The sequence below is a fragment of the Rhinolophus ferrumequinum genome, chromosome 24, assembly GCF_004115265.2.
Source record: "Rhinolophus ferrumequinum isolate MPI-CBG mRhiFer1 chromosome 24, mRhiFer1_v1.p, whole genome shotgun sequence".
Taxonomy (NCBI): domain Eukaryota; kingdom Metazoa; phylum Chordata; class Mammalia; order Chiroptera; family Rhinolophidae; genus Rhinolophus; species Rhinolophus ferrumequinum.
The window spans coordinates 10,044,936-10,070,136 of record NC_046307.1 but is presented as its reverse complement, the minus strand read 5'-3'; the positions used below and the strand labels follow the sequence as shown (position 1 = coordinate 10,070,136).

Here is a 25,201-nt window from a genome sequence, read left to right as displayed (position 1 = left end):
CACCGCGCGCACGTCAGCCCCGCCGCCCCGGGCCCGGGCGCACGCGGGCCCTCACGCAAGCCCGCGCACGCCCGTGGGCTCTGGCGTCCGCAGCGGGCACTGAGGGGCGCAGAAAGGTGCGTGCGGGGCTCAGGACCCGGACCGGGACCCGGCGTGGGCCTGGGTGGTGTCCGGGGCGGGCCCCGGGGCGGAGCTCGCCGGGCGGGACGCGCAGGGTCGGGGCGGGTCCGCGCCGCCGCCGTCCGCGCCGCTCCGCCCTCGGCCCCGCTGCTCTCCCAGTTCCCAGCGCTGCAGCCCCCTCCGCGGCCGCCGCCGAGCCCATCGCCACCGCCTCCGAGGTAGGCGCAGCCGAAGGGCCCTGGCTCTGCCTGCGCCCCGGGCTGTGCGCCTCGTCCCTGGGGAGTCGGGGAGGAGATGGGGGACGGACCGGCGAGGGCCGGGGAGGGAGCGGGAGCGGCCCGCGGGCCTGGCGGGTCAGTGGCTGCAGAGCAGGCCGCGCGGGCGGGTGGCGAGCGGGCCGGGGTTGGGGAGCGAGAGGCCGGGCATCCGGAGGTGCCTGCGGCTTGGGGCCAGAGCCCGCGGGGACTTAGGGCGGAGGGACACGGGCCGCCGCGTGGAGGCCCGGCCGGCTGCAGGTCTAGGTGACCTTTCCCGGCGGCGCCCTCTGGCCCTCGATGCCGCCAAGCGCGGGTCGGGCAGGGACCTGTTTGTTACCCAAGCTCGCGGGGCCGGGCCCACGGACGTATGCAGGTCGCGCTGTTGCCGCGGGGCGACCGTGGCGACCATGGCCCGGCGCCCCCAGTCCCTCACGCCCTGTCCGGCCTACGCCCGGAGAAGCTGGCGCCGGACACTGTCCGCGCGTGCCAGCGCCTTCGGGGCGGAACGGGAGGCGGAGAATTGACTTAGGCCGCGGGGTCTGGGGCTGGGCCCTGGGCAGAAGGTTAGGCCTAGGAAAAGGAGGCCCCGCGGAGCGATGTGGCCGGTCTCTCGGCCTAAGCAGGGGTTCCTGGTTCCGGCGCTCATTCATTACCCAAATGAGGCGGTGCATTCTCGAAACTGGTTCACCGCTTTCGATTTGAGGCCCGCAGCCCAAGTGACTTGTCCAAGGTCACACAGCTGGGAGGATACCACACCTCAGTTTTCCCATCTATAGGTTGGGAGCAATTATACCTCTCCTTCGTTGGGTTTTTGGGAATAAAATGAGTTGATGGACAAGAAGCCTTCAGAACAGTGCCTGGCAAGGAGAAAGCCTCGGTAGAAGCCTTGACAAGCCTTTTTGGGGAGACTGGTTTGCTCCACGTGGTGTTCTGGAAAAGATTCAAAAAACACTGCCCCTGATATTTTACATATTAGGTAATATTAAGCATTTGTGTGCTAGGCATTGAGTAACTTTCATGATAATTCATGAAAAATCCCTGAAGTTTACAGACAGGATCCAGGTGGAACTGGAAGTCGAATGTGGGTGCAGAGGTAGGCCTGTTCCACCTGAGGCCCCTATCCTCTTGACTACCCTCTCCAGAGGAGATGGGGAAATGGGCTCCTTTGCCTAATATGCTGTTGGCAAGGCCAAGGTAGACTGCCCAGGGCCTACCTTCTTTCTGTCCACCTTAGCTGTAGACTGAGTTTCTACACCCTCAGGCATAAGCCCTATGTGGCTTTGTTTTTGGTGCCTGTGGTGCTACCTGGCACACAGTAGGTACTTAAGAAGGGTCTGTGGGGTACATGCACTTTGCTTTTTATCTAGGAGTTGACTCAAGCTTATGGACAACATAGCTTTTGCTGTTCCAACATGTGGCTTATAGTAGTTGCTCATTAAGGATTTGTGGAGTTATTGAATGGGCGTGTGGAGCGACTGCAGGACCAGACCATAGCGCCTTGATCCTGGACATCCTTTTGGAGGGACACATGCATCTCACTCACTTCCAGGAAGTAGCCTTGCCTAGCAGAGAGTCACACATAGTCAGGTTGCCAGGGTTTATACAGCCCTAGAGCAGTGAGAGGCGAAACTTCCCTCATTTGAAATAACTCCTTCAAAGGCGTTACCTTCATTCTGTGACTTTCCAAGTCCTGTGGGAAACTTGTTGAACTAGTGTTTCTGGGTTTGCAGGGCGGGTGACACGGGTGGCTGGGATGCTCCTAAAGGCCTTGGGCTGTCAACTCGTCCCTCGTACGGTGAATGGGCCACGGGCTTCTGCTGGAGTTGACCTGAATGAAGTGCTTGACCCTGGGGCCAGGGGCTGCTCTCAGTTGATTAGTTTTATTTCTGCTCTTCTAAAGCGATAGGCAGGGCTCTTGATAGACACAGACATGGGCTCACGGGGCCCGTGAGCTTCTGGTCCGGCGGGACTCTAGGCGGATGTGGACGACCACTGCGTAGTTGGTGTTGACAAGGCACATTCACCCCCACCTTCCCTGGTCAGATGCCCCCTAGGTGCTGAAGTCCACGGTGCCCTGGATGGCGTTGCTCTCACAGTGTGATAGCTTTGATGGTAGAGACTGAGAGGTATGTGTGTGGCTGAGGGCCAGCAAGCCTGCAAGCAGCCCCTCAGGGCTCACAGGGCCTGTGACTCGTCTGGTAGCCCCTGAAGAAAGGTGAGCAGTGGGGTCCTCAGCTGGGCCTGGGCACAATGCTCCCATTTCCTGCTTGCTCTCAGGAGGGTGAGGGTGAGTGGGAATCTAAGCGCTTTACCCAGACTGTACTGGAAAGAGTCCTGGAGAGCAGATGGAGCTTGCAACACAGCCGTAGGGTCTAGTACAGATCTAGTCACTGTCCTGTGCCTCAGTTTCTCCAGTATGAAAGTGTCATCATCATCACAGTCACTGTTTATTGAATGCACGCTCAGCACCCTCCTGGGGGCTTGACATATGTTCTGTGACATTGAATCCATCATCGTACGAGCCCTGGGAGAGAGTGACTGTTGCTTCCATTTCATGGTTCAGAAGGCTTGAGCACAGAGAGGTGAGGTAAGCATCCAAGGTCACACAGCTCAGCAGCAGTGGAGCTGGGGTTCAGGGTCTGGTCTGGCTAGTTCCAGTGCTGGTGCTTTCAAACTGCAGTTGTCACTCCAGGGGGCCATTGCGAGGAGCTAGTAGATGGGAGTGCTTTTTGAAAAGTAGAATTTGCTGTTCAGAGGGGAAGCGCTATTTGTTCACACTGATCAGAGTTAGCCAGGTCCATAGCAGGGTGTAGGCCAGCTGTCAGGGGATAGCGGTCAGGGGAGTCACCCCAATTTGTTGCAAGGGCAGTGGCACTGGGTTTCTATCAGAAGGGCCAGTTTTCCTGGGATAAGGTGGGAGGTATTCTTCTAGGACCTGGCTGGACAATATTCAACTAAACAATACCTCATTATGGTCAGGGAGGACTCTGGACCCTGTGGCTCAGGGTGACCTTTCGGCTACCTGCACAGCAGCCATAATGATAAGAAATACATAAAGTGAAAACCTGTAACAAAATGCTATCTGTTTGTTGCATGCTTCCCAGGTCCTAGCCACTGTACCTGTGCTGTATATTACTCTGATTTAGTCCTTACAATGATGCTGAGTCACATACGCTTTCCCCGTATTAGAGCTGAGGAAAAATGAGGTGCAGCTAGGTTGGGACTTGCCCATGGTCACATGTCTAGAGGGTGGTGGAGTGCGATTGGAACCCAGGACTGCTTGACTCCTAGCACGGTCTGTGTGAACCGCACTGGATCAGGCAGGAGCCTTGGGTGCACCTGGGACCCAGACCTTGGCACGCTGCCCTTGATGGGTGGGTGGGTAGGCGGCCCCCAAGTCAGCTGCATTCTCTTGAGGCTTGTGGAAGGCTGTGCTGCTGGTGGCCCAGCTCCCAGGATGTTTTAAAATAGAAGCAACGCCTGGAAAGCGGGGCTGCCCTGTGTGAGACTGTCGCTGAGGGGGAGGGGAGGACAGCTGTACTGGGAACACAGACCTGCTACCAGAGCAAGGGGCATCGGCTGTGCCAGCGTCCTGGACTCCCAACCAGGGGCTGTTCTCCTGGGCTGCCTCTTCTGGGTGAGAAAGTGTGGGGTGGCTCCTGATGGTGGTGGCCCCCATAATGGCTGGCAGAGCTGGGCTGGCCTCCTGCTGGGGAAGTTGCTTTCCCTGGTCCTTGGAGTTAGGGGAAGGTGCTTTTGCTCGAATCCTTCGTTTGCCTGATTCTCCTCCTCTAGGCTGGCCCTGTTCTGCCCTGACGAGCCACCTAGGGTGGTGGTAGAGAAACAGAGCCAAAGGCTTTCCTAGAAGTCTCCCTTGGTGAAGGTACTCGTGATGACTGCTGTGTGGGTTGCCGTCCTTGCAGGAATCAGATCCACACTCGTGTGGGGTAATCCAAGAAAACACAATGAGGGATCATTTGCAAAGGTGTGGGTAGAGTGTGGAGCTCCAGACAAGGGGTGTCTGGGTCCTTTGGATGTGGGAAGAGGCCCTTTGCAGGAGCCGTGGGCTTGGGTAGTGGAAAGTAGTCGCTGGCCTCCCAAGGTCCAGCAGGGAACAGGCTTGGGTTGGGGATGAGCGCCCCATCCTTACCCCCATATTCTGCTGATGCCCCCTCTTGGCCAAAGCCAGCCATAGTCCCTTGATAACAGTCTATATGATCAGGTCTTGGGGCACAGAGCAGGATGGAGGAGGAAAGGGGAGGTGCGAAGACTGTCCCGCGCAGTGGGTTGTGGTTCCCACTCCCACTTATTGAGCGCTCTCCGTGTACCAGACGTTCCTCTGTGCTCCACCTGTTAACGCACTTAATCAATCCCTGCAGCCAGTCCGGTGGAAAGGCACAATTGTTAGCCGCATTTTATAGATGAACAAAATGAGACTGGGAGTAAAAGTTACACGTGGCTTGTCCACAGTGACGCAGCTAGGAAAGGCTGGCGCCAGCTAGAAGCTCTGCAGGCTTGTAGCCCCCTCCAGCAGTCGCTGTGTCCTGCAGCCTGGGCACCGGATGGGCTGGGAAATGCCGCGGCAGGGTGGTCCTAGCCCTGTGATACCCTTGCCCTTGGAGATGTTGTCGCTCAACCCATTGGCTGTTACCTGTGTTCAGAAGACTTTTCCTCCCAGCTGAGGTTTGGGGACCGAGGGCCACCCTGCTCCCTGTGTCAACCATGGCAATGGCTGTGGGCTCTCTGAGGGCACCAAGGCTCCCCTGCCTGGATCCTTCTGAGGGAGCCTCGGTAGAGAAAAGAACATACTTCAAAGTGGGGGTTCTGGGGTGGTCCTTGGTGTGGGGTGCGTGCCCACTCTTCTCAGTGGCCCATGAGGACTGCCCTGCCTGTTTGTCAGGCAGGGAAAGGCCGAGAGGGAGGGAAGGAAGCTTTTGAACAGGTGCCTCAGGCGATTGTCACACACACTGAAGTCGGGGAGCTCTGCCCTCCTCCTCCTTCTGGGCTGGGGGGCCAAAGCCATAAGGGGTCACCTGCGAGTAGAATGTGCCCCCTATGGGCCTTGCTTGTTAATCCTGCCGTCTCAGTGTGGTTTGACTCTCTTCTTGGAACCAGTGTGGCTTTTCCTCCTGGCACCCCTGCTGCAACAACAGCCTTTTACAATGTGACTTCTTGTGGCATTGCAAAGGCAGCATGGCTTCATTTCAGACACATTGGTTGGATTTTTAAATTTTCTGTCCTTAAAAACAAAAACAACATACACAAACAGCTTACAGAATGAAGAAGAATGAAAAATGAAAATCCTCTTTTAACTCCATTCCCCAGACTCCCCTTTTCTTTCCAGAAGCAGTGCCGAGGCAACCACATTTACAGCTTGGCTCATATCCTTCCACAGCCTTTTCCATTCATTCACACATGTGAACATAGGAAGATGTGTATGTAAAAAGGGTTTCCTCTAACTCCGTGGAATTGCTTTTTTCATTTAACTATAGTATAGACAGCTTTCTATGCCACCAAACATGTATAAATCCACCTCATTCTTTTTAAAAGATTTTTATTAAAAAATATAGCTAACATACAATGTAATATCAATTTCAGGGGTATACCATGGTTGTTCCACCTCATTCTTTTGCTCATCACATGGTATTTCTTAGTTCGCAAGTACCTTAAATTTTATTCATTTATTTCCCTATTGATGGACAGTTAGGTTGCTTCTGGGTTTTGTGTTACAAATAAGGCTGCAGTGAGTGTCTCTGTGTACCCACCTTTGGGAGCCTTGGGGACTAGGGTGGGTGGGTCCCTAGCAGTAGAATTGCCCCTAGGGTTGGTTCGTGTATGCCCACGTAGGACTGCCAGCAGTTGGCTCCAAAAGGGCTGTACTGTACCTAACACGCCCACTTGGCGTGGATGGGAGTGCCCTTTTTCTACACCAACAGTAGATATTATCATTTACATTTTTGGCAATCTGTTGGTTGAGTGAGCTTCCCGAACAGGCGTGTCACTCACCCTCAGGGATCCCCTTAGAATAAAGTCCACACTTGGTTCTGAGTTCAGAAGCGGCAGTGCCCACTTTTGAAGGCACTTGGCCTCCTCAGCCTGAGTTCAGCTCTCCTTAGGCCAGGGTGGGGGTGAGGGTACTAGTGGGGGTCTCCCCATTCCCCTTCCCTGGTGGCCCTGCGGTTGCCCTGCAGGGAGCTCCTGCTTCCCGCTTACACTGCCATCTACTTACTCTCTGTTTCCAGATACTTAGTTTCTAATTTTTTTCCTATTATAAATACATTTTGGTGCTCATTGCGCATACACTCTTTAAATAGACATTTACATTGAATACCTACTATGTGCCAGGCCTTGCCATCTTTGTACGCATAGTGTTTTCCATGTTTTGGATAAATTTATGCATGACAGGCTCTGGGATGCTTTGAGTTCAAGGGTGTGATTTGGGGGTAGGTGTGTACTTGTGGGGGTAGTGGGGATGCTGGGGGTGCTGGGAGCAGAGCAGCTGTCACTGCTGTGCAGCTGATGAGTCAAGGAGGATACCTCGCCCCAAGGCTGAGGTTATGTAAGCATTATGCCAACCACGCTGGGCGATATACTGTCCCTCCCCTCTTAGCTTCCAGTATGGGCTGGATTTTCGTTCCTGAGCTGGAGTGGAGCTTGCATAAGCTGTTCAAGGTCAGCCAGGGAATGGCTGGGTAGGTACGCTGGCACGCAGTGGAGGGGAACCAGGACTCCTGCCTCCTGGTGTGATTTATTGGTCCTTCTCAAAGTCACCAGTGACGGCAGCCGGCCCTGCCTGTCCCTCGTTTCCCACTTAGCCTGGGGAACCAGGCTCCCAAGGCTCTGCCTTGAAGCCATCCCCCAGGCACAACCTGTGCTCCTGCCTTCTCCCACAGGCTTCGGGTCTGCATCTGTCCGGGGCTGGCTGCTTTGCCCATGTCAGCGTGCCCTCCTTCATGCTCAGCACCTGGAGGCCCTTCTGAAGGCTCGTGGGCTGCAGGCTGTGGAGACAGATGGGGAGCGGATCCGGGTGGAGGGGGGGCCGGGGTTCAGCCTCCGAGTCAGGGCGGGCAGCAAAGGGAAGGAGAGCAGAATGCTGAATTCTCTTCCTTCCAGTGCTGGCCTGAAAAACAGGAATGGAATCATTATTTCTACCAAAAAAATTGTTTTTGAAGCAGGTGCTGAGAACTGTGTAAAATGGGCATTTTCTGGGTGCTGTTTGCAGTTGTAAGAGAGCTGAGCTCAGAGAGGCAGTGACCTGAGGCCCTGCCCCGTCCTTTCAGATAAATGCAGCAGGAGACCCAGAGACGAGACGGGTGGGGAACGGGAAAAGTGCACACAAAGCAGAAGGGGAAGCTATTAATATACTACAACCGACGGCAGTTGGGGGCCTTAGTGAAGGGGAGTCATCCTCCTGCCCCCTGGGTGGGTGTTACCTCAGGTCCAGGAGGGGTTTGGCTCCTCAGCCCGGTGCTGAGCTGGAGCCGCAAGGAGCCTGGCCTTACCTGAGGTCCCTGTGCTGTCCCAAGTCCCTTGTCCTTGGAGGGTAATCTCCTTAGTGGCCACGTACTTAGTGTGATGTTTGCTGTGCGGGGAGTGGTTTTTGACAGGTGGCTTTGTCCATTTGCTTTTCGGGATTAGTGATGAGGGCATTTGGGGAACGGTACATAGTGAGTGTTCTGCCTTTTCCCTGAGGGACGGACCTATCCAGATGTGAGAGCTGCTCGCGTCTGGTGAGGCTGGTCCTGGAGCCAGGGGAGGGCACTTGGGAAGGCCCTGGCCCCCAAGGTGCAGGGAGGTCTTAGCTGACCCACAGATAATGCCACTGGACTGCTCTCCCCCTTGCCCTGGGGCTGAGTTTGTGGCCCAGTTGGGGAGCAGGCAGCCCTGAAGAGGGGTGCTTGGTCCCGTGATACGTATTAGTGCTGGTTGCGGGGGAGAATGTTCTGGGCTCTTTGCTGAGCTGCTCTGCAAGTTTGCTTGGGGCTGCCTTACCTCAGCCTTCCCTTCAGGGTTGTTTCATTGCTTCTCCAGGGAGGGGGCCACACTGGGGCATATATATGTCTTAGGAAAGGGGTATTTCTGGAGGGCCTGGTGTGTGGTTTCCTGGTCTGTCCCCATGGCGGGTGTGCCTTTGGGGTTTGTTTTGGGTGGAAGGGGAGAGCCCAGGCTTGAAAGAACCCGCGGGGGCAGCCTAAAATGGATCTTTCCCACATGTTCTTTGTGCCCTGACCCTATGTGGACTGAGCCGCCCATGGTTCCAGTCTGATCATGTGTAAGAAATAACCGTAGACAAAAATTCCGTATACAGCTCACTGGGCTGCTTCTCTGCTCAGACACAAAAGTGAGTAGGAGCAGAATGAGCAAAACCTCTGAAAAAAGTAACCTAGGACCTGGACCATAATTCTTATAATGTAAAATCACGCAAGTTGATAGTTGTTTCTTTTACAACGTGTTCATGGGTTCTCTGGGCTCCCTGCAGTGTCTTTGAAGGTAAGGCTTCGGTCAGGAAAGGGACTTCCTGTTGTGGTGGTGTTCCCCTGCGGGCCCTTACCAGGAACGTGCCATGCAGGAGTGTATTTGTGTGAGTACATACATGTGTGACTGCAGATAGGGAGTGTGCAGGTGTGGTTTGGTGGTTTAGGGATGCTGTATCTTACAAATTAACGGAACCATCCTCGAGTTAATTGAATTTCTGGCTAATTGAGGCTAATGATTTTGGAGATGGGGAAGACACAGAAGATGGTGCTTTCTCATGGCCCCTCTGCTCTTGGATGGAGCACCCAGCGTGCACCGTCCAGGATTGGGATTTTAATTCTGTGTACGTAACGTGCCCAAGCAAAGCCTCCCAGGGACGCAGTGTGGTCTTTGAGGCAAGTACCGTTTGAATTAATTCATCTTTGAATACCGAGGAGCTTGATACGTGCTTGCTGACTGACTTAGTGACTCTCAACAATCCCAAGCAGTACTTTGATAGTTGGTTTTAAAAATAGTCCCCCTAGAGCTCAATCAAGGTTTGTTTGAATTAAATTTTGCGGGGGGATGTGCTTGCATTGCCTTTCATGTGAAGCGTTACCCAGTTGGTTAAATTTTACTGTATTCCCTGAGAGGAATGGGATGCTCTAAAAGTGAGTTCCCCTAACAAGCAGAAGTTCTGTGAAAAGTTGGGTCCATTCTGGCACATAGTAGGTCCTCCGTAAATATTTGTTGAGTGAATGAAATCAGGACCGTACGCAAAATAGGTTGCCATGAAAAGTTCTGATTTTTCTTCAGTGCGTTTAATGCCTTAGCAGTCAGCATTCTTGTGAGAAGATACGTTTTATTGGCAAGAGGCCTGCAGTCCAGTCAAGTGGCTGGCTCATGGGAATGTGTCTTGGACAATTAATTCATTCAGCAAATGTTTACTGACTCCTGCTATCTGCTGGGCCTGTGCTCAGCCCTGGGGTTGCTGGTGAGAAGAGGTCTAAAGTCAGGGTGATCTGCTGTCCACAGAAACGTATTGGGTGTCTCAAGCTCTGGCCACAAAAAGAAGCGCGAGACACCGCAGGCTTCTCTGTCCACACCTGGGAGCAATAAGGTACCTAGACCTCAACGCTGCTGATGTTTATTGGTTGTTCATTATACCTAATAATTGTTATTGATGGAAAACGCATTTCCACAATTACCGATGTATTTAACCTGGTGGTTCTTTTATTGTAGCAGAAGATGGCTGTGCCTCCCACATACATTGACCTTGGCAAATCTGCCAGGGACGTCTTCACCAAGGGCTATGGTGAGTGTCGCATGGAGTGGCCTTTCAGCTCACAGACTGGAGTGGCATGTTTGCTCCTCACAGTTTGAGAGCCTGTGTCAGTCAGCTCTCAGAACTTCCACATCAGGGGAAGAGGACTGGCTTTTTATAGCTAGGAAAGCAGTGTGGGTTGTGTCCCCAGTAGGGTGCTGCAGACCAGTGGGCATTTTGTGCCCTCTCCCAGGCGTGGGGCAGCTCTGGGGAGGCCGCTGCCGTGAAGTGCGAGTTCTAAATTTAGCCCGTCCTGAGGCACATGCCCACGCCCTCGTGCACCATTTTCTCAGACTCCGCTGGCAGTGCAGGTGGGCTCCAGGTGGGGCCTGTACCTGTGTCGCCTGCCGCTCTGCCATGGCAACTGATTCCGTACACAGGCGGCGGTGGCAGAGACAGGCGCCCTCTGTACGAGTGGCATTTTGAAACAGCGTAAGGGAGGCAGAGATGCTGCTCTCGGGTTACTTACTTAACCTTTTCACAGTTCCTATCTTCTTTCTTTAGGATTTGGCTTAATAAAACTCGATTTGAAAACAAAATCTGAGAACGGACTGGTAAGTTGCCTGACCCACGGAGAGCGTGGCTGTTTGTTGTGGATGAGTAAATAACTGCCATGTCTTGGGTGGCAGAGTCAAATGAAGGGAATTTTCTGATTGTGGCAGTTGGCGGTTGTCACAGTCATGGCTTCCTGTGTGGGATGGGTGGTCCAGGGGAACCGTGCCAGTAGGTTCCCCAGTTCAGAAGCTGTTACTAGTCACAGGTATAGGAGGCCGGCATCAGTTTTAGTTTTCCTTGTGTATCTTATTTCAAACCTGACCTGTGTTCAATGCTGCATAATTATTAAAAAAAAAAAATCTCAGTAGCCCCTTTTAGACTGTGCATGTGGTAATTGTTGGAAGGAAGAAGTTTTGGGGTTGAATTACTGCAATGTCAGCTGTAGCTCAGTGCTTTTTCTCTGTACTAGGCTGGAGGCAGGATGGAAGGAAGCGTCCCTTCTTGTCCAGAGTAAAGAGTTACAGGGGAAGAAGGAAGCTGTCTCCTGATACAGAATTCCCCATGAGATTCCTTTAAGCAGCCGACTCCTTCACCCTGCTCTGTGCTTTACATATCTCATTGAATTATAGAAGTAGCTTTGCCCCCCACATTCAGAGTCTCACCCTAATTGTTTAGGGGTGGTTTCTGGTGAAGCGCTGGTGGGCAGGCTGTGACTCTCTCTCTCCTTGAAAGGAATTTACAAGCTCAGGTTCAGCCAACACTGAAACCACCAAAGTGAATGGCAGTCTGGAAACCAAGTACAGATGGACCGAATATGGGCTGACGTTCACGGAGAAATGGAACACTGACAACACACTAGGCACGGAGATTACTGTGGAAGATCAGGTAATGGTCGCCTGCGAAAAGACAGCGTTTTAGTACTTGCCATCTGCTGGCCTGCTCATAACTAAACCTACTGGCACATTTCTTTTATGTTCAGCTTGCACGTGGACTGAAGCTGACCTTCGATTCATCCTTCTCCCCCAACACTGGGTAAGAATCTCATGTTTTCTCCACAAGGACTTGTAGCAGTAAGATTCTGCACTGTTAGTTGTTCTCCTGTCTCGGCTGTGGAGGCTGCAGGATTTCTGGTCCAGTTACGCTCCGTTCCACGTGAGTGAGGCGGCTGCTTATGTAAGCGGCAGAGGTGGTGGGGAAGCAGGCAGCCTTTGGAAGCAGGGCTGACCGGTCACCGGGGCCAGGGCCCTTCCCCAGCTTCCTGCTTAGGGACACTGAGAGCGTCCCTGATTTCACCGTGGCTCCAGAGGCTGCACTTTTTACCCCAGGCTCTCCAGCCACAACCAAATGAGGCTGGATGGATGGTTACTGGAAACATCAGGAGGCAAGATGGCGTGTTGGTCGGCCTCAGCTCCTGGGTGCTTTTCAAAGTGGTCAGAAGGAATCGTTCTTTTCTAGAACACACTCACGTTTCTTTCTGCCCACCGCAGTGAGTCTCCTAAACTCGGAGACTCAGATGGCTGGCTTCAGGGCAGGTAGCCATTCCATATTATTTTTCTCTTTCCCTCTCCTTCCTTTCTTCCCTTCCGACAAGTGTTTATTAGAGTGAGGGTCTCCTGGGTTCTGACCCTGTACTGGGGGCCGGGTGACCACAAGGGGCTGGGCAGACAGGCTCCTGTCTCTGGAGGTTGTAGTCTTTTTATAACTTGGTTATGGATGACCTGAGATCCATTGGCCAGGAGCTGAATTTACTCTTGTTCTCATCTTTGCTGTAGTTTCTTCTGCGGGAGCATTGTCTCCTTGCTTGTCTACCTCTCTATCCCCGCCCCACACACCCGGCCTGGATGAAACAAGTTATCCAGAGAGAGCCTCTGCTGGGACGAGGCGCTGGAGGATGTCCCCATGGATGAATTTGCTGCTTAGGACTTTGCTGCCCTACATGGCACATTTTGCAATTTGTAAGGGATTTTCTGCTACCTTTGGGAGGTTTGCAGAGAAGTCTCCAGGTCCTGCAGTAATATCCATAAGGGGAAATGTTTTTAAAACATTTTGACCATTTATTTTGGAATATTTCAGACTTCACATGGACAAAAATGTTGCACAAATAGTGTGTAGAGGTCTCATTTATTCTTCACCCAGCGTCTCCTCACGTTAACGTCTTACATAACCATAATCCAGTTATCAGAATCAGGAAAGTATGTTGCTATCCTGCTGTTAATTAATCTATTGTCCCTTGATGTCTTATTTCTGGTCCGTGATCCAGTTCAGGACGCTACCTGGCATTTAATTGTCGAGCCTCCTTTGTGTCCTCTGTTCTGGAGCATAGTCTTCCTTTGTCTTTCATGACCTTGACGCTTTTAAAGAGGACTGGCCAGTTATCATGTAGAAGTCTTCAATTTGGATTTGTCTGATGTTTCCTCAGTTAAACTCAGGTTAGGCAGTTTTGACAACTACAGGAGTGAAGTGTTGTATCCGTTCTGTTGCTCGACAGCAGGAGGTACATGTCAATATGCCTCATTACTGGCGACGCTAACTTTCCTCACTGGATTAAAGTGTTTGCCAGGTTTCTCTATAAGGCTTCTGTTTTTCTGTTTGTAAACAATAAGTATCTTGTGGGGAGATACTTTGAGACTATGCAAATATTCTATTTCTTATACTTCGGCTCACAAATATTAGTGTCCATTGGTGATGCTTGCCTATAACAGTTATGTTTGGCAAATGGTGATTTTTCTGTTTCCATCATTCCTTTTACATTTATTAACTGGGATTCTACTGTAAGGAAGATCGTCTTTCTCCTCCGTTTATTTAATCATTTATATCAGTATGGATTCGTGCACGTTTATTATATGGGTTATAATCCATTACTGTAATTTATTTTGTCACTCCTGTTGTCCCAGGTGTGGCCATTGGGAGTATCTGCAAGTTGCCATCCTGTGTGTGTGTGTGTGTGTGTGCGTGTGTGTGTGTTTAAAATTTTTAGTTTTCAATTACAGTTGACATACAATATCACACTAGTTTCAGGTATACAACATAGTGATTAGGCATTTATATAGCTTATAAAATGATCACCTCAGTAAGTCTAGTACCCATCTCACACTGTATATCGTTATCACAATATTTTTGATTATGTTCTTTATGCTGCACTTTACATCCCCGTGACTATTTTTATAACTGGCAGTTTGCACGTCTTAATCCCTGCTCCCCTTTCACCCCCTGAACCCCCCTCCCATCCGGCAACCATCAAAATGTTCTCTGTATTTATGAGTTTGTTTCTGTTTGTTTTTTATTTTGTTCTTTAGATTCCATATATACGTGAAATCATGTTATTTGTCTTTCTCTGTCTGACTTATTCCACTTAGCATAATATCATCTAGGTTCATTCATGTTGTTGCAAATGGCAAGATACTGCAATGAACATACCCTTTTTGAATTAGTGTTTTGGGTTCCTTTTAATACCCAGAAGTGGAATTGCTGGGTCCTTTTTTGTCTCTTATTATAGCCTTTGTTTTAAAGTTTTTTTTGTCTAAGTAGTGCCACCCCAGCTTTTTTTCATTTCCATTTGCGTTAAATATCTTTTTCCATCCCTTTACTTTCAGTCTGTGTGTGTCTTTCGATCTGAAGTGAGTCTTTGGAGGGCAGTGTATGTAAGGGTCTTGCTTTCTCATCCATTCAGCCATCCTGTCTTTTTATTGGAGCATTTAATCCATTTACGTTTTATTATTTATAGTTTTGATCTTTCTTTCTCTCCTCCTCCTCCTCCTCCTCCAAGTCCCTTTAACATTTGTCGTCATACTGATGGTGATGACGAACTCCTTTAGTTTTTTCTTTTCTGAGAACATCCTGTGTGTTTTTGACAAGCCCCTATCATTTTTATTTCTTTTTTTTGAGCACTTCTTTAGAAGATGTACCAGGTTCATCTTCTACTTACTTTTCCTTAGTCCTGCTGTCAGCCATTTCTCCAAGGAGCCTTGATTCCTTTTATTGAAGAATGGTGTTTTGAAACCAAGATTCGGGGTTCAATGTGTAACATTGCTGCCGGGTATTTGAGGACAGTTTGGATGACTTGATGGAGATTGGAAATGAGAGCTGGCTTTCCAAAGCAGCTGAGGGGTATAGGCTGGGAAAGCATCCCGGTTTCCATAAGGAGCTGAGTATAACCACATCTGGATGAGGCTGCAGACCTCATTTAGGGACCAGCACCCATCCTGAGTACCTACCACAGATAAAGCCAGCTTGTTAACCACAAATCAGTCCTGCCTCTCTCAGGTGCTTGTCAAATTAATACCACTGTTTAAAGAAGAAAATCTTACAAATATCTGAAAGAACAATAGCTCCAGAGCCATGGAATGGTGAATTAGATCAGAAACCTGGAGAGAAACCTGAGCCACTGTTCCAGCACTGCCCCATTCTCTGGGAACCTTGTGTCCCTGGCCAGAACCCAGTGAGACTCTGTGGAGGTGCTGTGTAAACTGTCCAGTGTGGCTGGTGTACCCCACTGGTGGGAAGACCTGCCACAGACATCACACTTCGTGCTCAGCAATAGCTTTTTACCTAGTAGTTGTAAGATGCTCAGTTTTTACATTTCTTGGTCTCCCTCTCTTTCTAAATGTCAGCCTCTGAGCAGCTGTCTTCATCAATCACCCCACCCACCTTGGTGCCAATTGGATACTTGGCCAAAATCCAGGCTTCTTCCCCGAGAGAGCAGGCAGACCAAAAGAGGTTTATTTTGAGTCTTCTTGAGAGAGAATTTGGTGCTTACGCCTTTCCTTTAAAGCTTGTGAAAATGTACAGAAGCAACTTGAACAAAAGTTGCAAGTTTCAGTGTCACTTGAACACAATGTTGGCTTTATTTACAACTATGACCTCTGAAATTCTTGTCTCATTGAGGACTTGGGGTGTTTCACCTTAATAAAATTTTTTATTATGGAAAATTTCAAACGCACAAAAGGATGCAGAAAAGTATATTAAACCCTCATCATGTTCCCATCACCCAGCTTTAATAAATGTGACCACGACCAGTCATGTTTTATTTATACAGTCATAATTAATGTATCCCACCCTCAGATTATTTCGAGGTAAATAACAGATATCACATAATTACATCTGTAAATATTTTAATATGTATTTTTAAATAATAATTCTTAAAAAGTATAACCACAATATCATTACATTGTAAAAACAATCATAATTTCTTAATATTTTCAAATCTGTAGTCTGTTCAGGTTTACATGATTTCATGAAAAATTTTTTTTTTTTACAGAATCAAAAATTGTTCATGCAGAATTGCAAAAAATTGGTTCCTATGTCTCCTAAATCTCTTAATTTTTAGATTCTCCTTCTCTCTCTGTTCTCCCCTTGCCATTTATTTGTTGAAACGAGATCATTTGTCCTGTAGAATTACATACACATTTTGCTGTTTGCATCTTCGTGGTGTCATCTAACCCATTTCCCTGTCCCCTGTACTTCCTGTGAATTGGTGAGTGTAGAGGCTTCATCACATTTCAGTTCCATTTAGAGGAGGGCTGTGCTGACATACTCCTATGCTTGTAAGTGGTACTGTCTGCGTACACTGGGTTGCACGTAGAAGGCCTGCTTTTCTCTGTATGTTAGTGCCATTCAGGATCCTTCTTCATTTATTAGCCTGAGTATTTCAATAAAAGGAAACTTCTCAGCAACTATTTGGTTACCTTGCAACCTAGTACAGGAAAGGTGGGATAAATGTTTGATTCCTTTTTTATTTACTGTTTTCAAAATTACCAATGGGTACTCTCATCTATAAAGGGGGCTGATTTGTGTGTATTTTGTCGTTATGAGTTCATAGATTTAGACATTTGATATGTTTCAATCCATGGCCGACATTTTCTTCAGGACACTCTCGTCGTACCGTGTTTGAAGCCCTTGGGAGCCTCTTTGGGGTGGCTCCAAGTCCTTCTGCCCCCGCCCCAGTCTTTGACAGATGCTTCAAGCTCACCTTGCACGTTTCCTGCCCCGACCTGGAGCCTAGTATTTTTCCACGGAGCACTGGTTCCTTTTAGGAGGGGATGGTGCTCAGGGCCGGCAGTCTGGGTGCCGGGATGAAGCTTTCACCTCTGTGAATGGAGCTGGGGTGGACATGGCTGTGTAGTCCTGGGCCTCTGAGCAGATCTGGCTCCCATGGGCACTCTGCTGAGGTGGCAGCTGGCTCTCGGTGGGAGATGTCCCCTTTGTAACTGAGTGACAGAAACACTCAGGTGCAAATAGTCTCAATTTTATCTGGTAGATGTGATCTTGTATCCAGGATTGACTTTTGGTAAAAGGCTTGGTGATACTATTATTTGCAGGTGACACCACTCACCTACTTTTCCTGAGGAAGGCTGGGTCTTGTACCTGGTCATACGTACAAATCTGGGGTCAGCAGACTAGACCTGGGGTCTTCCTGGCCCCCATGACGTCAGGGCCCCAAGTTCCATATCAGTACCCAGTTCTCTGAAATATATACTCACTGGAGTCTCATGCATGCTGAATTAAAAGCTGTCTAACTTTGTTGTATTTACCTAGACGGGCTCTAGTGTTTATTTCTTTTTTTACTTAAGTGAGTCACAAAGTAAGAAGACGTCCATCTCCTTAAGAGCTGCTGCGTAGATAGTGTCTTCATGACACGGATAATTACACGGTGGCGCTCCACCTAACCAATGCCTGCGTCGGCCCCTGCATTAAATACAGAGAGAGGATCGTGAGAGAAAATAACTGAGCGCGTTTGTGTCAGGCTTGTGTTCTCACTTTGTCATTGCGTCGTTTCTGCAGACTGGATGTGTCCTGCCCCTTGTGGCATAGCAGCTGCCTAAGGGAGGTCTGGGACCCTGACTTGGGCCCCCCATCTCCTGATTTAAGCTGGGATTCTTTATTTAAAATGCATTTCTTGGCCTGGTGCTCTCCATGTGAGTTGCCTTCTGATTCTAATACAATTTCTTTTCCTTAAGGAAAAAAAATGCTAAAATCAAGACAGGGTACAAGCGGGAGCACATCAACCTGGGCTGCGACGTGGATTTCGACATCGCCGGGCCTTCCATCCGCGGCGCTCTGGTGCTGGGCTACGAGGGCTGGCTGGCGGGCTACCAGATGAATTTTGAGACCGCAAAGTCTCGCGTGACCCAGAGCAACTTTGCAGTTGGCTACAAGACTGATGAATTCCAGCTTCACACTAATGTGTAAGTACGGGAGTGTGGGCGTGCGAGGGTGTGCAAGGGTGTGCGGGGTGGGGGGGGCGGGGATTCTGCTTCACGATTGTTTCCTCAGCTCAGTTTTTCATCACTGTCAAGTGAGTTTGTTGGACTCAGACGAACCAAATGGCCTGCTGGTATTTTTCTGTTTCCCACCTACTCATTTCCTGGTGTGACTTAGGTTCTTTCTCTTCCGGGAACAGTCAGCAATGTCACTGGGACACAGAGAATGATCAGTGACAGCAAGGGCGTGATGTCAGTCCAGAGAGGTTCCCCTCCCTGCAGCTTAGTGGATATTAGAGGGCCTTTCGGTTTTAGTTAACAAAACGGGGGACAGGCAGCTCTCTCTCTTTCTCTCTCTCTCTGTTGTCTATGGGGATCAGCTTAATGGAATGTAGACATGGGAGACCAGTCAGGAGATGCTTAGCTCGGTTAAGTACAGAGCGTCTGCTCTGCATGACGGAGCATTTAAAAGTTGATTAACTCCTGGACAGTATAGTGAAGGGAGGAGAAAATGACAGCTTAGGTTAGAGAGAGCCCTTTGTAATCCAACTTGAGTTGAAGTAGTGCTGGTTTAGGTGAAGGGAAACAAAAATTTCATCCGTAAAATCCCAGTGGACACAAGGAACTAACCTGTGGCACAAATGAGGACAACTTTACCACATTTCCTTCTTTCCACTAGAGGTCACTAAAGAAATGACTTCTTAAACTGAAAGACAAGTAAATGGTGTTAGTGTCTCAACGAAGCACATTTCTGTTAACAGAGTTTTTTGAGGAAATTTCTATGATTAATAAGTTAATATAATAAATGGATATCATTAATAAATTTAGAGTCTTTTCAAACTAAAACGTCACAGGACACTTAGAGATGGACAGTCCAGTGGTTCCCGCAGAGGGGGCGGGGGAGGGTGTGACTACAGAGGGGTGGCCCGGGGGAGTTGGAGGTGGTGGAACTGTTCTGGGTCCTGATTGTGGTGGTGGGCACACAAATCTCTACTTTGATAAAACACTCAGAAATGTACACCAAAAAAGGGGCACAAAGGTCATGTAAATTCAGAGCAAGTAACATACAAAAAGTCATAGGAAAAACGTCACAAGCATAGAAGCGTTTTTTAATGTAGAGTTTTGACTGAAATGGAAAGTGCTTTCTCGGTTTGGCATTGGGAATTGGCACCCATTTAGGAAGAACAATGGTGGTTAACTGCCCCCCTGATTTCTCCCCCATACTTGAGCTTCAAATTTTTTTTATATATTAATTAAAGATCATGTTTACTAATCGAACATCATAATTCCAGTCTTAGGACCTCCCAGGCGGCTGGAAGGAGGAAGGGAAGAGGTGAGGATGTTAGAAACGCAAGGATAGTTCTTCACTTGTGGCCCCATTTGTGCTCTAAGGCAACGCAGGGTCTGGCAAAGAGGAAAGTCGCTGAGACTAGACAGGAAGGTGAAAGCTTTGGTTCACATGGTAAAGGAGGCTCTCGAGAAGAGCAGACTTGGTCTGTCCTGGAGGTGATCTCATGAACTGTGGGGTTTCTTCTTGGCTTCCAAGTCCTTTTTAATTTCCTCAGGTTTGTCAGCCAGGTTTGGGATGTCATCATGCTGAGCCAGGTACATTCCCAGCAGGTTGCCAGAAGTAAATCCAAGCTGGAACCGGAGCTTGCTGTTGGCAAGGAGGGCACGAACAGTGGTGGCCGCTTCAGGGTTTTTAAGAAGTGGACATGGTTTGTTTAGGGAACTGGCGTGGAAACAGCTGGCACAACTAATCTGGGTGGCCCCGGGGCTTGCAGAGGCCCCGATGTGTAACAGACGCTTTTTGTGCTTTATGTCGATGAATTTCAGTGAGTTCTCCCTTGTTATGGTTTCGAGAGCTCAGTACAGGCAGGCTGTGTTGCTGGTTTTAGGATATATTAAAAAAATGTGTGGGATGGCCGGTTAGCTCGGTTGGTTAGAGCGTGGTGCTAATAACACCAAGGTTGCCGGTTCAATCTCTGCATGGGCCACTGTGAACTGTGCTCTCCTAAAAAAAAGAAAAATTTTTTTTCAAAAACGCTTTGAAGCCCAACACAATTTCCCTAGTTGAGTTATACCAAAGCCACTCAAACATCTATTACTTTGACGAGCTGCTGCTTGGGACTTCTTGAAAAAGTCAGGATTCCCTATGAGTCAGGTGGTACCTGGGCTCTCCCTGTACTTTCTGGAAGCACAGTGTCTGCCAGGGGAGAACTTGAGAGTTTAGAATATATTTAATGAGCATCTACTTTAGGGAGAGTGTATTGGTGAGAAGCACAGTTTGCAATGAAACAGTAACAATTTGTTCTTGGTTTAGTGAGTTCTAAGCTCTTTTGATGGATCCCAAAGCACCTGGGCTCTGCCTTAACAGTTTCTAGTGCCATTTGCACTGGAAACACCCAAAATGATGAGGCAGAACTTGACATGGTTTTTTTATGTTGAAAATGTCAGGGAGGGGAGGGTCGTATTCCCAGAGGCTGGAGTCAGTATGATGTGTTTGGAAGAGAGGAAGGAGTTTGGCCAGCTGGGTTTCAGTCCATTTTGAGCAGAAACATTTTGTAATGTAGCAGGTAGCTCTTTCTCATGTCCCACCAGGACCATAGAGGTTGCTGCATGGACCAACAGAATGCACAGGTGGACGAGTCTGAGTTGTAGGTTAAGCTCTTTTGTAATCGCTTCTCCTCCAAGGGGCTGGGTCAGTTCTGGCTGTGTCCCCCCAGCTGTATAGCTGGTGGAGCTAAGGGCCATAACCTGCTTTCTGAACATGTGGCACAACCTTTCTTGCCATTTCTGGCTGTGTTCTCTTCTCATTTGCTTCCCCTCTCTTACCATTTCTATGATACAAGCATTTATTTTAAACATAGTAACATTAGCAGCAGAAGAAAGAAATCATTCAGAATTGTGAGTCCCAGTGCTCTAGTTATTGCATTTTTTTTAAAGAATATTTTGGAAGCCAGTTTCACCTTCCATGCAGCCTGAGTGGTTGACTGAGCTGCCTTTGGTTGTTCCCAGGGATGGCTGAAATAGCCTTCCCTTCTTCCCCTGAGCCTTCCCACCTCTGGTGTCTGCTCCACTCCTGTCAGGCTTCCTGTAATTTGGTGCCTGCTTTGGATCAGTTCAGTCCATTTACAGCATCCCTGTCCTGTCAGACGTGGGCAGCCCTGTCCCGCTCCAGCCTGTCTTCCTGGGCGGCTTGGCATTTTGCTGTGCTTGTTTGCAGAAATGATGGGACAGAGTTTGGTGGCTCCATTTATCAGAAGGTGAACAAAAAGTTGGAGACTGCTGTGAATCTCGCCTGGACAGCAGGAAACAGTAACACTCGCTTCGGAATAGCAGCCAAGTATCAGATCGACCCCGATGCCTGTTTCTCGGTAGGTACCTCTGGAATCGTGCATCGCCCAGGCCCCAGCTGACCCCAAGCTTGGAATCCTTCTGGATTGCTGGAGTTCCATACTTTGGCTAGAGATTTTCTCACTGTGAAAAGAGATCAAAATGAGTAACATAATACTAGTAATAGTACTTCCTGTGGGTGCCAGGCCCATTACATGTGGATTACTATAGTTAATTCTTACATAACCCATTGGAAGTAGGTGCCTTTCCCACCCTTCTTTTAAAAAAATCATTCATTGGGGTGGCCGGTTAGCTCAGTTGGTTGGAGCGTGGTGCTGATAGCACTGGGGCTGCTGGTTCGGTTTGATCCCCACATGGGCCACTGTGAGCTGTGCCCTCCTTAAAAAAAAAAAAAAAAAAAAAAAAAATCATTCCATCTCTGTTATCACAAATTAGGAACTGAAAGCTTAGAGAAGTTGAGTAACTTGCCCAAAGGCAGCCATTTGGTAAGTGCTGGGGCCTGGATTTGGCCCAGACTGGCTTGCTATGGCACCTCCTTCTCTAACCAGTCCCTGTGCCATGCTGCAGACTGTAAAGGGGGTTCCCTTGAGCCCTAAGGTTTTAAGTGTTCATTTCCCCCTCATTTGTTACTCTCTTGCCCAGCTCCTATGTCACAGAGTAAGAAAACAGGCCCTGGCATTGGGCAGTTGGAGTCTCATCTTGCAGACCCTGTAGCATTGCTCATGGACCCATCCTTGGGTTGCTGCACAGTTTTTGTATTAAGTCCTGTCAGGCTCAGTCTCTGACGTCACAAGGCACTGCCAGCGGTACCCCTTTTGGGGTGGAATGAGGAAATCTCATGTTGCAGGATGGTTTCTGGGCTGGTTTGTGTAATTTACAGACAGCCGGTTTTAAGTCTCCTGAAATAGGAACTGAATTTGGCTCCTTGAATGTCAAGCGTGTAAAAACGAAGGAAAAGGGGCCTCGTTACTTGGATGGTATGTGCAAAAAGGAAGGGTTAGACGGGTCGCTGCCTGCCAGGAGGCTCTCCTTAACCCCTGCTCTGCTCTTCTGATGGGAGATGTCAGGTCTGAAAACAGCCTTCGAGCAGAAAAACAAACAGCTCGGCAGCCCAGCTCTCACCAGGATTTAGTGTTCTTGTGCCTTGAGCTTATTATGTCACCAGAAAGGGGTCAGGGAGAGGCCCAGGGTTCCCGACGACTCTGGCAGAAGAATGAGGGCAGAATGGTTATGGACTCAAGCTGCTTTATTGAACTTGATGATTAATCCACATTGACTAAGTACTGAAATTTAAGTGATTAGCTGAGTCATTCTCTTGCTCCAGTAGACATTTTAAATTCGTTTGTCAGTGCTGAACTTTCTTCATGTCAGTGGGATTTTCGCTTCTCTTTTTCATGATTAAGAAATTCTAACAGTGTTCTGCCTTAAAAAAAAAAAGCCTCAAAACCCTGTCTGACATTTGCTCTGTCTTCCCTCATCCAAGCAATAGATCTTTAAGAAATCCTCCATACTAGAAAGCCTTTTATCTCTCTGGCCATACATGAAAGTGTCCTCATATGTTATAAATGAAATACAGACCTACTCAGTATACATGAAATTGGGGGAAAAAAAGAAAATGGGCATTCATACCTTTAGGAATCAAATGTAAATAATTTCCTTTTAATTGAAAGGAAAATTATGTTGACTCTTTGAGTTTCCCTTCTGAGACCAAGCTCCCAAATTTGGTATATTTCATACTGAATTTAATGAATCCCATAAACAAAGTGGTCGTGAGAAAAGAGAGAATTTGATTCTGAAGTCCAGAGTTGGTTGGTTAAAAAGCCCTTATTCATTTTGGACATGGAAGCGTGAAGTACTAAACATTTTCATTCTGTCTTCTCTTTTCCTTGACTAGGCTAAAGTGAACAATTCCAGCCTGATAGGTTTAGGATACACTCAGACCCTAAAGCCAGGTATGTGTTGGTTGTGTGTGAAATTAGTTCTTCGTCTTAAAAAAAATGATGGTGCTGGTTTGCTGCTTTATGTCATTGCTTATAAAATGCCTGTGTAGTACATTGTAAATGAGTGTCTATAAAGTTTTATAATGATGTGTTTATAAAGGAGTGCAGAGGCGTTATACAACGTTTGGAGAACAGGAGAAGTAGCAGATAGGAGAGGAAAAGACCAAGGCTAACAAACATGTTACATTTTTGGTTATTTGCTTCCATCCTTTTTTTCCCCCCCGTACATAATGTTTGAAACTAATTTCCAGCAGGTTCTTAAAACTAGCCCGTAAGTCATCCCCACAGTAAAACTGGTTTGCAGGTTTCCTCTGCACAGTTGGTTAGTCCCTGGTATTTAGAGCCATAGGAGATGATACCAGCTTGGGGTTATTTTGGACAAGATGGGCCTTTGAACCCTGGAAATCTAAGATTACATGTCATAATCAAGCTTTTCTAGGGAAGATATCAGTTGTGTGTGTGTGTATGTGTGTACATGTGTACATGTGTGTATGCATATGTGCATGTATGCATGCTGTGAATGTGGATGTAAGACCTCAGTGTCTGGTTCCTGATTGGGGTTTCATTTCAAGGGGCTATTGCTGAAGGAGCTTACTGCTTGGCGCCAATGGTAGAGAGATGAATTGTAGCAGGGGACAATGAGAAGAAAAAGGAAAAGGGAGTCTCTAGAGTGGATTTGGGGAGGCTGTGGAATAATACTGATTGTTTTATAAGCTCATTCTGGGCTACTTACTAATTAATCAGATGGTGTTAAGTAGCAGGAATAAAAGGGCTATGTGATTTTTTTGCCCCTGCTGGTCACACACAGCTAGAACAGGTTCTGAATTGGGTGTGGTTTTGCTAGTGTGCTCCAGCATTCTTCCGTTTTTCAGTCTGTCTTCTCCGTGTCAATCTCTCTTTGCCCTCTATGTGTTAACGTTTCTTCTCTTTTCTTTCCTCTATCCCTCCCCCTTTCCTCCTCCTGATTTTCCCCTTGCAGGTATCAAACTGACGCTGTCAGCTCTGCTGGATGGCAAGAATGTCAATGCTGGTGGCCACAAGCTTGGTCTAGGACTGGAATTTCAAGCATAAATGAATACTGTACAATCGTTTAATTTTAAACTATTTTGCAGCATAGCTACCTTCAGAATTTAGTGTACCTTTTAATGTTGTATGTCTGGGATGCAAATGTTGCTAAAGATTATGTTAGACCTCCAGGTTAAAGATGATTCAGCTTTAAGGTGTTACCTTTTCAGAGGTATAGAAGAAACCCAATTCCCAAAAAGGTCCTTTCAGCTGTAGACTTGGGGGAAGCTTGGCGGCCCCTCTAGAGATGTCAGGTTTCTTTTTTATCTAGAAATGGCTGCAAGTGGAAGCTGATGATTTGTAAGCACTTTGTAAATTTGTATTGCATAACTGAATGAAATTGTGACTTCCTGAGAATTGAACCTTGGTTTCGTACCCTAACTGAGTCTCACTGTTTGATGTACTGTACAAACTCATCGATGGGACTTTTTTAGATAGATCTTCATGATCTGCTTCCACCCGGGTCCATCACCTCTTTTACACCAAAAGTAGTCTGCAGGGTGTAGTAGTTTCTTTTGTGCCATTTTGGGGTGGAGAAGGTAGATGTGACGAAGCCAATTATTCAGGATTTAATTCCCTCTCATGTTGTGGTTTTTTGCCCTTGCACCAGAGTATGAAATAGGTTCTAAGAGCTCCAGCTGTAAGCTGGGAAGAGTCTCAGTGACTGTAATCACATGGTGACAACACTCAGAACCTAAATTAGACTTCTGTTGTATTCTCGCCACTCAGTTTATTTTTTAGCAGTTTAATGGGTACATTTTAGAGTCTCCCATTTTGTGTGGAATTAGATCCTCCCTTTCAAATGCTGTAATTAACATCACTTAAAATAAAACTTGAATAAAATATTGAAACCTCATCTTCCTCTGTTGTCTTTATTAATAAAAGTGTAAATAAACAGGGCATTTGGTCCCTTGCTTGGTGTGTGTGTGT

At 48.2% G+C, this 25,201-nt stretch overlaps 2 protein-coding genes across 4 annotated transcripts; one reads left to right on the top strand and one right to left on the bottom strand.

The window, feature by feature from the left end:
- Positions 1 to 25,127, top strand: VDAC1 (voltage dependent anion channel 1). Of its 3 annotated transcripts, XM_033096233.1 has the most exons (10): positions 277 to 338; positions 9,867 to 9,951; positions 10,074 to 10,146; positions 10,660 to 10,709; positions 11,383 to 11,535; positions 11,630 to 11,682; positions 17,607 to 17,834; positions 21,076 to 21,226; positions 23,101 to 23,158; positions 24,186 to 25,127. In XM_033096233.1, exons 3-10 carry the CDS (start codon positions 10,080 to 10,082, stop codon positions 24,275 to 24,277), a joined length of 852 nt encoding a protein of 283 aa, XP_032952124.1. In that variant the 5' UTR covers positions 277 to 338; positions 9,867 to 9,951; positions 10,074 to 10,079; the 3' UTR covers positions 24,278 to 25,127. The 3 variants fall into 3 exon arrangements, with proteins under 3 accessions (XP_032952123.1, XP_032952125.1, XP_032952124.1); XM_033096232.1 differs by lacking the exons at positions 277 to 338; positions 9,867 to 9,951 and adding an exon at positions 1 to 116; XM_033096234.1 differs by lacking the exon at positions 9,867 to 9,951 and having other exon boundaries at positions 202 to 338.
- LOC117016675 (uncharacterized) lies at positions 17,914 to 20,990 on the bottom strand. Its single transcript, XM_033096209.1, has 2 exons — positions 20,986 to 20,990; positions 17,914 to 19,695 (listed from the first exon to the last, which is right to left on the bottom strand). The coding sequence occupies exons 1-2, from the start codon at positions 20,988 to 20,990 to the stop codon at positions 19,362 to 19,364; spliced, it is 339 nt and encodes a 112-aa protein (XP_032952100.1). The 3' UTR covers positions 17,914 to 19,361.
- Positions 25,128 to 25,201: the final 74 nt, after the last annotated feature.

Bases quoted from the DNA above. Each gene is read 5' to 3' on its own strand.
- VDAC1 (XM_033096232.1), top strand. From the start codon at position 10,080: ATGGCTGTGCCTCCCACATACATTGACCTTGGCAAATCTGCCAGGGAC. The intron at 10,147-10,659 runs GTGAGTGTCGCA...TTCTTTCTTTAG, and splicing joins CGTCTTCACCAAGGGCTATG to GATTTGGCTTAATAAAACTC. The intron at 10,710-11,382 runs GTAAGTTGCCTG...TCTCCTTGAAAG, and splicing joins CAAAATCTGAGAACGGACTG to GAATTTACAAGCTCAGGTTC.